This window comes from Prenolepis imparis, unplaced genomic scaffold (assembly GCF_030444845.1).
Source record: "Prenolepis imparis isolate NDT839.2.m4 unplaced genomic scaffold, iyPreImpa1.0 SCAF_146, whole genome shotgun sequence".
Lineage (NCBI taxonomy): Eukaryota > Metazoa > Arthropoda > Insecta > Hymenoptera > Formicidae > Prenolepis > Prenolepis imparis.
In genome coordinates, this window is record NW_028141304.1 from 74,499 (window position 1) to 89,043 (window position 14,545).

The 14,545-nt window shown below is 35.9% G+C and overlaps 1 protein-coding gene across 1 annotated transcript; it reads left to right on the forward strand.

Moving 5' to 3' along the window:
- Window positions 1–10,241: 10,241 nt before the first annotated feature.
- Window positions 10,242–12,560, forward strand: LOC145947786 (zinc finger MYM-type protein 1-like). The gene has a single exon (XM_083057563.1). It carries the CDS (start codon window positions 10,242–10,244, stop codon window positions 12,558–12,560), a length of 2,319 nt encoding a protein of 772 aa, XP_082913689.1.
- The last annotated feature ends 1,985 nt before the right edge of the window (window positions 12,561–14,545 follow it).

A 14,545-nucleotide genomic window follows, 5' to 3' on the forward strand; every position in this document is an offset into this window, starting at 1 on the left:
GTACTGTCTCATCATACATGATCGCGTGATCCAGTACAACCCGTTGACCAACGTTGTGCGCAAAATCACCTAAACACACCAACAATTTAGAGAGAGGGGGAAGCATAGCAGAATATAAATCAAAGTGTTATGAGATAGTTGCCATTCTTCTTTTTAACTGATACATCGAAGAGAGAGATCTCGTCATGTCCGTACCAACGTTTGTGGATCTACAGGGGTTTATCCTCAATAAACAATTCATTGTAAAGGAAGCGGCAATCCTGAGAAGAGGATTTATTTTGTCACATTATTTTTTCGCATGTCCTGTACCATGGAGTGTACTCATAAAATCGGAGAGACACCAAGCCTCATGGTTGACTCGAAATCATCATGGATTGCAATGGGAAGATGGAAACGTTCCATACAGCATGGCTCAGCGTTTGATTACAACAGCTATCATTGGTGGACCACATGAAGAAGAAGAAGAATCCATTCTCGTATATGTAAAAGGACTTGAGAAGCGAGAATGGTTAGCCGATATATTGGATGATGCGGGAAACGGTTTCATTATTGAGACCTTGGATGCTGATTACGACGATATTGAGTCTCTAAATAATCTAGATGTTAAAAACACTATGCGATGTGGAAAACATGTTAAGAATTGCGCATTACAAAATGTATTCAAAATATTTAACTGGTGGTCGCAACGCCAGAAAGAATTGCAAGATTTGGAAAAATAAAATATTTAAACATTAATGTGTTTTATCTCTTATTCCCCTTCCCCAATCCTTTCCTCACGAATCGTTTCTAAGAATTCTTTTTATCCGAGTGCCGTTTCCCCTTCTCCTAAATTTCATAGCGCCAATAGTATTCTAGAATCTCCCACCACATTTACCCCACTACTTTTAAAAATAAGCGTCACGTATATTCTTAATTTTATACGATCAGTGTAGCGTTAACCGTTCATACTGGTGGTTCACTTTTAAAATCTGGAAATATGTACTACGCTAAAAGAAGCAGTGGCTCCGGCAGACCTGTGAATAATTACGTCCCGAGTCGTGATGACACTCCATCGTTTGAGAATAAATGTGATGAGTAAGTTTAACTTCTTTCTATCTTTATATTTTTTTTTTTTACAAATTGTATTATTTTCAAACTAATTTCATTTTTACAGCATTTCATTGGAGCGTCGTGCGGTTCGTATACTAGGCAGACGATACGCATTGACAGCTACGGAATTTAAATTCCTCGAAATTGGTATCAAAGTGGATCCACCGAGTTACGTGGAAATCGCCATAGGAGATCATCGAGGAAAGGAACTGATACTATCTCTCGAAGCGTGGAAAGGACTCTACAAGCAACGTCACAATATTCAGAATCTGCTTCGAAACGATTTTAAAGATGCCTACAGTTTTATAAGCGTTGGACCGTTAACAGTGCGAGTTCGTACGATTAACGACGCCAAGTTAATAAGTCTTGAATCTTCAAATGTATGCATGATGATGATCGAATCGACGTTACACCGTATGTTCGATCTCGATCCTTGCATTGATGTAACTTTTGACCGATTGGTTAAAATTACCAATACAGTCGATATCAAGTTTACGCAATTTTCAAATATCGCGTCCAATGTAACGAATCCTAAAGAAGTATCAAATGTAATACGCGCTAGCGACGCCTTCAACAAGCATCAGCTCATCGATTGCGAGCTGGCAGCTTTAGTTTTTAGTCCATAATATGTAAGAAAAAAAAATATTTAAAAGAAGAATAAAGAGTTTTTAAGTCTAAATTATGATGTAATTTTTTTGCATGCATTTCCATTCTCCATCTTTCTCCCACCCGTAACCAGTCCCAGCTCTCATACGTAGCTCGTTGCACGGTCTTTGTGGGGGATAACGTCATGCGGGGAAGGGGGAACGTGACGCTAGAGACTGAGAGGCTAGGGATCGCGAGACTAGGGACTGAGAGGCTAGGGATCGCGAGGCTAGGGACCGAGAGGCTAGGGACTGCGAGAGAGGTAGCGCTTAGGAGAGAAAGAGAGAGCGCGAGGTGAACGCGAGAGAAAGAGAGGGTGTGAGGCGAACGTGAAGGAGAGAGATGTTGCGGCGAGGAGAGAGAGAGATGACGCGAGGTTAGGGACTGCTAGAGATAGCGCTTAGGAGAGAAAGAGAGAGCGCGAGGTGAACGCGAGAGAAAGAGAGGGTGTGAAGCGAACGTGAAGGAGAGAGAGATGTTGCGGCGAGGAGAGAGAGAGATGACGCGAGGTTAGGGACTGCTAGAGATAGCGCTTAGGAGAGAAAGAGAGAGCGCGAGGTGAACGTGAGAGAGAATTTTTAATAATATTTTAATAATATTAATATATAATTATTTTATAATATTCTTAATATAGATGGAAAGAGGAATTATTCTAAAATAAACTATATATTTTTTAATATTTAAAATAATTTTTATTCTTAAAATGAGTATGCGTAATATTTATAATTTTGTGTGTGTGTGTGTGTGTGTGTGTGTGTGTGTGTGTGTGTGTGTGTGTGTGTGTGTGTGTGTGCGCGTATGAATGTGAATTTAAAATTTAAAATATAAGAATATATAAGAATATAATAATATAATATAATATGAATATAAAGATAAGAATATAAAGATAAGAATATAAAGATAAGAATATAAATATTATAATATATAAAAAATTTTTAATGCGTCGGCGGCAAGCGGAGGAGCAGCGGCTGGGCAGTGGTGGCGGCAACGGTGGTGAGACGGTCGGGCGGCTGTGCCGACGATGGTGGGGGTGGCAAGACGACGGCTGTGGGACTACTGCGAGGGGTCTCTTCTGTGACAGAAAAAAATTTTTATTAATTATTTTAACAATTTTTAAATTAAAAAGAAATACTTACAACACACTCTCAATCTTCGTCCCTCACATCCGACTCATCGATTTCTAAGTCTGAGTTCAGAATATTATGTTCTGGCGACTCCTCCGATTCGGATGGCAACACATCTGAGTTGGATGGTAATAGTAATAATGGCCATGGTGGCAATGTCATATTCATTGGGTTCCTACTAACTTTCGGTTTTCCACTTAAAAAATGCAATACCTTTTGATATCGACGCTGAAAACACGCGATTCGGTTGTGTTTAGATGATGTGACGCAGTGACATACGGTAGTTCCCAATAATTGCCTTTCATGAGATTGTAGAAAATGGGTCACATCTCTTGCTTGAGGTTTTTGCACATCAAGTTCGCGATTTCTTAAATAATGCACCATCGAAGTCACTGGAATGTTTTTCAATCTTTCCTGAGACGCCATCTTCACTTTCAGAGTTCTCACTTTAAGTGTTTTAATTTTTTTAAACAGTTTATTGTGTGCAAATAGGGCATAGACTGCACGATACTATTTGAGACACTGATAATCGACATTCGCAGCATCTATCTCCCAAAAGTAAAATGTATCTTTCAGTATCGTGTTTCCGCACAGCACGAACACGTGAAAATAAGTCATTGACTCGCAAAAAACATGCTGTGCAAAATTTGTCGTTATTAAATTCATAATAAAAAGAAATGCAACACATTTTTTGTAGTTCGTCAATATCGTGGATATCAGCTCGTTTTAGAACTCGCACTTGTTTTTGTTCAGTAAGGCTCGCACTACACTCACTATCGTAATCGGAGTCTTCTAAAATTCTTATATTATCATCATCATCATCATCGGATGATTCTTCTTCTATGTTCATAACTTCTTCATTGTCCACTTCTTCGACATCTATATACATGTCTTCATCTTCCTCAATGGCCTCATTATTCTCAAAGGCCTCTTCTCCATTTTCGATGGCAATCACATCTTCATCACTATCTTCGATGATAATTACATCTTCTATATTCATTTCTTCTCACTAGCAATTCACACAGGACACTTAGCTCTTTACTATATGAATACTGAAGACTTTTTGACGCGGAAACGGACCCACTCTCCATAAGTTTCAACCCCCATCCCTCTCAAAATTATCGCAATTCTTCCTTAAAAAGATATTTAGGAAGATGTTTCGCTCTCGTTTACGACCGATTTTCTGCGAGGGTACAAAGCAGCCGAACGTTGGCGCCGATACGTTGCATTCTTCCTTAAAAATATTAAGAAAAAATGTTTCGCTCTCGTTTTTATGGGAGATTTTCCGCGAGGGTACAAAGCTGCCGAACGTCAACGCAAATAGGTAGAGGCCTATTAAATCACGTTTGACATGTTCGTCGCAGCGTCGGCCCTAAAATCTTCATTCCTTTCCTAATGATAAAATGTCCATAAAATGAAAAACATAGTTTTAATGAACTCTAGAACGCTCCGTTGACAAGTTCGAGCAGCCGGACATCGGCGCTTCCGTAATAAAATTATATTAACGAGGGTACAAAATTGTCAATCATCGGCGCTTGTTCTATACCTTTTTGGGGAAAATGTCTAAGACCCCTCATAAAAAAGTCGTAAAGATACCATCTACAAATATTGCACTCAGAAAACTCCCCCTCCACCCGCGTGACGTCAGTCCCCGCGCCTACGAGATACCCCCACCCCGCGTGACGTCATACCCCTCGCCAAGGAGAATCCCCCGCGCCCCGCACCCCCCTCAGAGGACCTGATCTAGAACTCTCATAGTATTACTACTTGTATCTGTATCTAGATACAAAACATATAGTAACTGAATTGCTTTTTTCAGATACATTTTTAGATACATTTTTACATATTTCTTTGAAATGACTAATTCTTTAAATTTTTAAAAGATCAAAACCACGTAGAAACAGCTGACCGTGCTATCGACATTCTCTATTTGTCAGACAAGCAAAGAGATAATGCATTAATATATCGCACGTTTTTCTCATATGAAACATTTGTTTTCCTCATATAAAACATTTGTTTTTAAGTTTAAAGTTTAACACAATTATATATTGTCATCAACACCGGTTGAACGATTATTCAGCATTGCTGATTAAATTTTAGTATTATGAAGAAATAGTTTGAGTGACGATATCTTTGAAGCACTTTTGATGTGTTAAAACTAACGAATAAAGTAAACCAAAAATATCCCTGATAAAAAAATTGATAGAAAACAATAGAAAACGATTGCATCGTTTTTAATCGTATAGTTATGAATCGGAAGTTAAAGAAAAGATATCGTAAATGTACGATTGATTCTTTAGCATTTCCTTTCGTAATACCCTATTAATATGTTATCGTTTCTTATCATTTCTTTTCGCTAACCCATACAACATTGAATGATTGCAGAAATATATTGCATAGATCTAACATTATAATAGTTCTATAATCTATAATGTCATCGTTCTGAAGATTTTAGTTGCTTAAAGCCAGTCTTTTGTATTGTATAATAGGCCTAATATTTAATATTTATTCCTATTCCTATTCCTATTCCTATTTCTATTTTCTCTATTGTGCTTTGGTTCTAACACGTAAAATCGAAATTAGACTGAATTAACGAAAATCATCAAAAGTTGGTGGCGACATTATAAACAAACCCTGAACGTGATACATGATTTACAATGCGTGGCCCGATAACCGTAGTTGCTAAGGTCTCGAGCGTAAGTGGGGGCCGCTAGGCGGTGAGCCTCGGAAATCGGCCGAAAAATGCAAAACGTGGACAGCTCTGACGTAAGTTAATGAGAGAGAGAGTTAACTTAATATAATATAATACAATATTCTTACATTATCATAATATAAGAGATGCCTAGAGTATACAGAAACCTAAAGTAGGAAAGTAGTGACAACTACTACGATTCGGCTGTCAATTGTTTATATGGAAAATAAGATAAAGAAAAACGGATTTTTATACGATTCTCTGATATCGCGGCAAAGAATGTTACAGTCTTGTGCGCTCGATGAGTCTGTGGAGAATTGATATGAGAAACACTTAATAATTTTCTACGTTATCTCTCTTTATTGCAAGCAATATGCTCGATCAAATTAAATCTCACCGTTAGCGAAAGTAGTCTATTTCACGTCTGGTTGATATTAATAATAGACGATACTAGATGAAGACTAACAATGAATGGAAAAGTCGTTCGTTTCTCGTGTCATTATTTTTGTCAATTACTAACAAGATTATTATTATTAAATAAAATATAAAATCAAATTGCAACGTCGGAAAAAATAAATAGCGATTATAATGATGTTATTCAACTTTTTTTTAATAAAAATGAAACGTATTTAACAAATAAAAAGTCGAAATTTTCTACATTAGTGCGTAATAAATAATAATTAGAACTTCTAAGTGCATGTTATATATATATGTAAATATGTATGATTTAAATAATTATGTTATATCAACAGTATGGTGAGTTTGCCAGAAATAAGATTTAAATTCTATATCTCAAAATTTATAGAAGTTGAAGCAACCACATTTTTGGATAAATTAAAATTGCATTAAAATTTAAAAATACTATATAAAGTTTTATAAAAATGACAGTAAATAAAAGTGTTATCCTATTTTATTTGTATGCCAAATTGGAGCGCTGTAACTCAAACAGTTCTTGAGACGTTTAAATTTTTAAAAAAATCGGTGGATCCATACATATATACACACATACATACGGACATTTAAAAAAAAATATGATTTTTCGATATTTTGAAACATTCTGAACACACTGGCATAGAAATCTGAGAAATAATTTCTTTACGAAAACAAAGCTTCCTCTATGAGGAAGCAAAAATCTATTATTATTATATACATTAAATTAAATCTATCTTTAATTCTTTGATTCCCTAATCTTTTCAAAAGAATCTGATACAAGCGGAATCGAATATCGATGTGTATGTACAAACCTTCTAATAATAATCCGTTCGACAATCCGTTCGAATAATTTGTTCGGCTGTAACAATGTATATTCGAGTTGTGTTAAGTATATATATAATCTGTCCCCCTCTCTGTCAATTTACTCTTTCAAGACATAATGCAACTGAATAGACAAATCTTATTAATCATCTCGGTGATTAAATCTTAAGATTTATTATCAAGCGGCACATCACCAAGTATATAAAAAACTGAGACTAACGTCAGAGGTACATATTTAGATATGGAGATATATTCCGATTTTTCTTTTTTTTGAAATTATATCTATAATTATTCTCCAATTATAAAGCTCGTTTATGCTTACTTTGAGATGCAATATTGAGTTATGTGATTAATAATCGATATTTGAAAAAAACAACAATTTGCAGCTCAAAGATATTATAAAATACCTCTTTTGTTATAAAATATATTTTTTTTTTGTGTTGAACACGCGTTTAGGTTGGTCATCACTAATTAAATAAAAATATATTATATAACTAATTTTTATCAGATCTATATTGATGTTTTATTTCTTCTAATATAACAATATTGATATGTGTGCAATTGAAAACTATTAAAATCATCAAAAAAGCCCGATCTCTAAAAGTTAATAAATTATATAATTTTTTCCGTGATTCACGTATATGGCACCACTGTGCGACATCTCTCTCGCGCTATCTCTCGTAAACACCTCACGCTCTCTCTCTCTCTCTCTTTTAAGCGTTCTCATGGTCCTTTCCGCAGGTATAAACAAAACAGCGTATGGCGTATAGCATTACGGTGAGCGCTGATGTCCAACCGCTCGAATTTATAAACAGATATTTATTACTACGATTTATCTGAGGGGATGGGGCTGAAGCTTATGGAGAGAGGGTCTGTCTCTGCGATGTTCATCACAAAGTTTAAAGCAGTCGCTGAGCTAAGTATCGCTAAGTGTCATCGAGCTAAGTTATTAAGTGCAGTGCAAAATGCCTTTTGGATCGGGAGACATTTTGGGCCCAAATTTTTTTTTTAACAAGAATATTCTTAGGACTTCATGAAATAATAGACATAATATCTTGGAAGACCCACCTGCTAGAAAATTTATTGAGGACTCTGTTCCTTATATTCACAATGCCGGTAAGTTTTTATTATTATATAATAAATTTGTTTATTAATATTATCTACCAAATTTGTCGATTTTCAGAAAATAACCGAGGAATCCATCCAAATCGGTGGATACCTTAATCATCGGCATATAGAACAAGTACGAAATTATCGGTGGTGCGATCGGCGGGAATTGGCCGAGCTATGGGACGACGCGGAGGGGATCGTGGAATGGGCACAGGATTACTAGTGAGATGACGTCTTCTGCCTCAGAAAATTGTTCGGCGAGGAATCATATCCTCCCGAACCTGTCAGGGAGGAATTATGGGTCTAGTGAGTATCTCTTTTTAATATTAAATATTATTAAAATAATAAAATAATTAATGAAAATTTTAAATTTTTTAAGTTGTTTTTATATCACTAGTACAATAATCAAAGGGGTAGTTGTAAATTAATCGACCAAACTAGCCAAAATTTGTTTATTTAATAGAAGTTACAACGCTTCGACCATATGGTTGTGGTCCTTTTCAAGTATAAACTGAAATAATAATTAATTAAAAAAAAAACGGTTTGAATTCAAAAAGCAGTAATATACATAAATGGATTTGCTATAAAATTTTGAGTACACATGTTCTTATTGAAACACTTCACAAATTTGAGTTAAAACAAATCATTAACATCTTGTTGAATTTTAAAGTGAGAGAAACATTGTATCAGTATGAAACTTTGTCAGTGAGTGAAATATAAAAATAGGAAACCAAGCTAAACGACCTTTATTATTTTGTCATAGATTTTATTTAAGCTATCTGTGTTCTTTGTAGGTTGATTGTATTATTGAATTTTTTAATATACATTTCCGCGATTTCTCTCTTTTTCACATATTTCTCATTATGTAATATATTAGGTTTTGTCCAAATTCATGTCCGAATTCCAACTTATGTTTACTTATAACGGAATGATTGGTTTCATGCTATTTTATATTGTTAAAATGCTCTTTCACTCGAGTACGTAAGCGCCTTTTTGTTTGGCCGATATATGATGCATTACAGTTTTTGCAATCTAATTTATATACAACATTAGTTCGCTGATCATTATGTAAACTATCTTTACCACGTTTAATCAATGTATTTAGTTTTTTTTTTTTTTGTTATTTTATAGACATTGAATGCCACGCATAACCAGTGGCGGATTTACCAAACTTGCTTCCCTACGCATTTGAAATTTTGCCGCCCCTCAAACTTTTTTTTCATCACCCTGAATGATTGGACAGAAAAAAGTATGTAGCGTCTTCGTTTTTTCCAATAGCTCGTCTTCTTTTTTTCTTTTCTCTTTTTCAATCTTTCTATATTGATATCCATTTAGTCTTTTTCGACCATCACTCATTTTAATGCTATATATCCGTACTAACTACTGGGTCTGTAAATAAAGCTAAAATAACTGTTGCCTAAATGTATAGTAAAATAATGCACTGTAGAACGGCTTTAGAACAATTTTAATTATCAACTCATTTTGTTGACTGTTTCATTATTAGGCACGATTCCCATAACTTTGGCGCTCGAAATGTACGTGATATTCGAAAGACTTTTTAACGAGGAACACGGGACAAGTAATAAAAAAAAATCTGTGATCATTGGTTTTCGAGATATCGAATTTTAAAAGTAATACGTGAAAACTAATACACGGTTTCGCTTATATTAGTTTTCACGTATTATGACTTTTAAAATTCGATATCTCAAAAACCAATGATCGCAGAGTTTTTTCATTATTTTTTCCGTGTTTCTCGTTAAAAAATCTTTCGAATATCACTTACATTTCGAAGCGCCAAAGTTATGGGAATTTAACCAATTATTAAATATTTTTAATGTATGTATAATGTATTAAAATGGAACTAATAAAAATGTTGTCTCCATTCAGTTTTTCAATATTTTTCGAAATGATAAACAAAGAGTGAAGACGTTTTTAGCATTGATCGCGGCAAAGAAATTGTTTGCAGATTAATATGTACACGTATATGAATCTTATTATATATAAAAATTCTAAAAACAGAAATATACTTCATTCGAAAGAAAAATAGCGTAAAAGATTTTTGGATATACGTATTTTGGAACAATGCGTGATTTCAAAATTCACGTGTATTACGAATGACATTGGTATCAGATATCAGATATCAGATCGCTCCATTGCACGCGTCACACTTTAGATTGTCGACTGTCGGTGTTCGCGCATTGCATTGTTTTTTTTTTGTCAGTCGCGTAAACTCTCAGGAAGACGAGAGTGCGTTATTTTACTACATTTGGGCCAGTTATTTTAATTTTATTTACAGACTCAGTAGTCGGTACGAATATAGCATTAAAATGAGTGATGGTCGAAAAAGACTAAGTGGATATCAATATAGAAAGATTGGAAAAGAGAAAAGAAAGAAAGAAGACGAGCTGTTGGAAAAGACGAAGACGCTACATACTTTTTTCCATCCAATCATTCAGGATGATGAAAAGAATATTGACAAGCCCATTTTTGAGACCCACGTACAAACTACAACCGGAAATGAAGTTTGCAGTACTTCGAGCACTACATCAGAGCAGTTACAAAAACAGGAAATCGCAATATCAAAATTGACTACGGAAGACGCAAATGACTTAAGCTTAGGCTCGGTGAGTGACGATCCCGCGGAATGGAAAATTAATGACAATTTAATCGATCATTTACTTTCGAAGGAAATTAATCAAAATTTGCATGCCGATTTTTCGTTGTCGAAAACTCGTTTTGGTAACCAAGATCGATTTCTTTCAAAAAACGCGTTTTATCGACGATTGCCGAATGGAGAAAATCAGCTGCGGAAATATTTAATTTATTCTCCTATAAAAAAGGCTTTATTTTGCGTATCGTGCCGATTGTTCGGTGGAACTTCTCAGTTGGCGATAGAAGGTTTTCGAGATTGGAGTAATGTGAATAAAATATTGAGCGGGCACGAAAATTCAAAAGAGCATCTCCAGTGTCAAATTGCGCTAATAAATCGCAGTCGCACGGAAGGAAGAGTTGACTCCGATCTTTGTAGACAAGTTAAGAACGAAATCGAATATTGGAGAAATGTATTAAAAAGAGTGATTGTTGCCGTAAAAGCCCTTGCTAGTCGCGGCCTTCCATTCCGAGGATCGTCTGAACGTTTTGGTTCTTTGAGAAACGGCAATTTTATGATGATCTTGGAAACGATCGCCGAGTTTGACCCGTTCTTGTCGACGCACATAGCACAGTGTGGAAATCTTGGTAGTGGAAAAACTTCATATCTCTCCTCAACGACTTGCAATGAGTTCATCAATCTAATCGCATTAAAAGTAAAAAATACTATTGTGAGCGAAATACAAGCAGCCAAGTACTTCTCGATCATAGTCGACTCAACGCCAGATATAGCTCATATCGACCAACTCTCTTTCATTATAAGATATGTAAAAGAAGATGGTAACCCGATCGAACGCTTTCTTAATTTTTTACCAAACGTTGGACATAAATCTGAAGAACTTGAAACGGCTGTAACTTCTATGCTCGCATCGTTCAAAATTGACATAGGCAACTGCAGAGGACAATCATATGATAATGCTAGCAACATGTCTGGTATCTACACAGGATTACAAGCACGGTTGAAACGATTGAATCCTCTTGCCGATTATGTACCGTGTGCGGCTCATTCGTTGAATTTGGTTGGAGCCTGTGCCGCGGAATGTGTCACAGAAGCTACATCATTTTTCAATACTCTTCAAAGTTTGTACACTTTCTTCGCTGCGTCTACTCGACGTTGGGACCTTTTATCATCAAACACCAAAAGTAATATGAAAGTTTTAAAACGAGTCGATGGAACTCGATGGTCATCTCGTCACGACGCTTGCGATAGTTTGTGTAAAAACTGGAATGGTGTATTGCAATCTTTGACGATAATGATCGAAGATGTTCACGAAAAAGCGGTAACCCGATCCGAAGCTGCTATATTAAAAAAACAACTTAGCCGATTCGAAACAGTGTTTATGGCCGTATTCTGGAACTCGCTATTGGATCGATTTAATGCAACGAGTAAACTGCTGCAAAATGTAGATATCGACATAGGAATCGCTGTAGAGCTTTATCGTTCGCTAATCGATTTCGTAGAAAGCTTGAGAAGTGATGAGATGTTTGAAGTGTATGTAGAGAAAGCCAAATGCATAATTCCTGAAGAGTACGAATTCAATAGCAAACGAAGCTGCAAACGAAAGCTTCAACTCGGTGAATCGAAAGAAAACGAAGTTATCATGACCGGAAAAAATAAGTTCAGAGTGGAAACTTTCTACGTGATATTAGATCGCGTCAGATCTGAATTGGAGAAGCGACATTCAGCGTATGAAAATGTCTTCAAACGCTTCGATTTTATTAGAAACCTTGTTCACTTGTCGGACAGCACAATACATGAAGAAGCTACGAAACTTTACAATTATTACGCCGAAGATCTAGAAGATTCATTTGCCACTGAATGTGTGCACTTTCGTCAGTTTCTTAATAAAACTAGCTTAGAAGAGAAGAATAAACTAAAACTGATCGATCTTTGTAAGCTTATACGCGACCAAAATTTATTACCAGTGTTCCCTAATATAGATATAGCTTTGCGAATATCTTTGTGTATGGCGACCACAAATTGCTCAGCAGAATGATCTTTTTCTGCTTTAAAGCGAATAAAAACGTACTTGCGATCATCGTTGGAGGAAGAACGTTTAAATTCATTGGCAATCTTGGTCATTGAAGCCGAACTTATGATGAGCATAAAATACGATGACATTATTGAAGATTTCGCAAACCAAAAATCTCGCCGTAAACCAGTTGAGTATTAAATGTTAATATTGTTCATTACAAAACTTTCCTGTGTCTACTTATATTTCATTATTCATGAAATATGTTACAGATTCCTAACATCTCCACAACATGCTCACCAAATCTTACCCTCAAAAATTTGCCGCCCCAAAAAATCTGCCGCCCCCAAAAATTTGCCGCCCTACGCTTTAGCGTAGTTAGCGTATGGGTAAATCCGCCACTGCGCATAACACGACATAGATCATAACTCACATCTTTAGCATATGGCAATGAAATAAAAGATGTTCTGTCAGATTGTCCACGATTCATATCACAATCATTATTGTGATTACGATTTTTTTAATACATTAATTCTTTTTTTGTATATGTCGTTTGATGATGGGTTTAGGGAAACAATTATTAAGTAAGATATCATTCACCATCTCAATGCTTTTATGATGGAAAATGTCATTGGATAGTAGAATGACATGATCAACCAGTTTATAAGTAGTATTAATTTGATATTTTAAAGGGTGGTTAGAAAAAAAAAGTTTATATATCTTCCTGAAAATGTAGGTTTCCTGTACCAATTAGTAATGAGTCTATTGTCAGAACGAATGATCGTTGTATAATGGAAGAACTGACTTCAATTTCATATGTGAAATTCAAGTAATAATTCAGGTAATTATTAAAAGTCATTAATATCTCATCTATTTTTGTACGTAGCAATATAGCAAGAACGTCGTCTACATATCTATAATATATGGATACAGTGACACTTAACTTAACATTGTGTCTCCAAATCATCCATCACAATATCTGCTAGGATAGGTGATAAAAGAGAACCCATCGGGCTGCCAAATATTTGTTCATAAAACTGACCATTGAAGCTGAAACTAGTTGAATCTAAAATTAATTCTGTTGCATGTAAAAATTGATCTAAATTGAAATTTGTGTTCTTAGCAATGTCAGTCCAACGTTTTTTAATGGCATTTAAAACCAACTCTTTAGGAATATTTGTGAATAATGAACTAACATCTGAAGATATCATTATATCATTATCATTAATAAAAGTATCTTTAATATTTTTAACGTTTATCACTCGTTTATCGCAGTCTGTAACGCTAACTCAGAAACGACTACGAACGGCTCAAAAACGACTACGAACGGCTCAGAAATGGCTTTGAACGGGTCAGAAACGATTACGAACAGCTCAGAAACGGCTTTGAACGGGTCAGAAACGACTACGAACGGCTCAGAAATGGCTTTGAACGGGTCAGAAACGATTACGAACGGCTCAGAAACGGCTTTGAACGGGTCAGAAACGACTACGAACGGCTCAAGAACGGCAACGAACGGGTCAAGAACGGCTCAGAAACGGCTTTGAACGGCTCAAGAACGGCTACGAACGGGTCAAGAACGGCTCAATAACGGCTACGAACGGCTCAGAAACGGCTTTGAACGGGTCAGAAACAGCTTCAAACGGGTCTGAAACGGCTTCGAACGGGTCAAGAACAGCTATCTTACGATAGCGGACGATAAAGAACGGCTATTGAAGAATGACAACAGGAAATGTATGATAAAACAAACAACAAACGGCGATCGGGAAAGCAAAGAAGCAACATAGTTTGGAGATACGGCAGTTTGTGAACGAACTGCAGGCTCCGTCGAGAAAAAATTTTCCCCGAAGACATGTCATAGTGCGGGATATGATGACCTGTGACAAGCCGACATCGTCGAGATGCGTCCGTATTCTCGTTTCAATAGAGGTTACCACTCAAGAGTAAAGACAAAAGCGAGAATACGGGCGCATCTCGACGATGAGTACTCTGCGTTGATACCACTGCTT

Coding starts and splice junctions, on each gene's coding strand:
- LOC145947786 (XM_083057563.1), top strand. CDS start 10,242: ATGAGTGATGGTCGAAAAAGACTAAGTGGATATCAATATAGAAAGATT.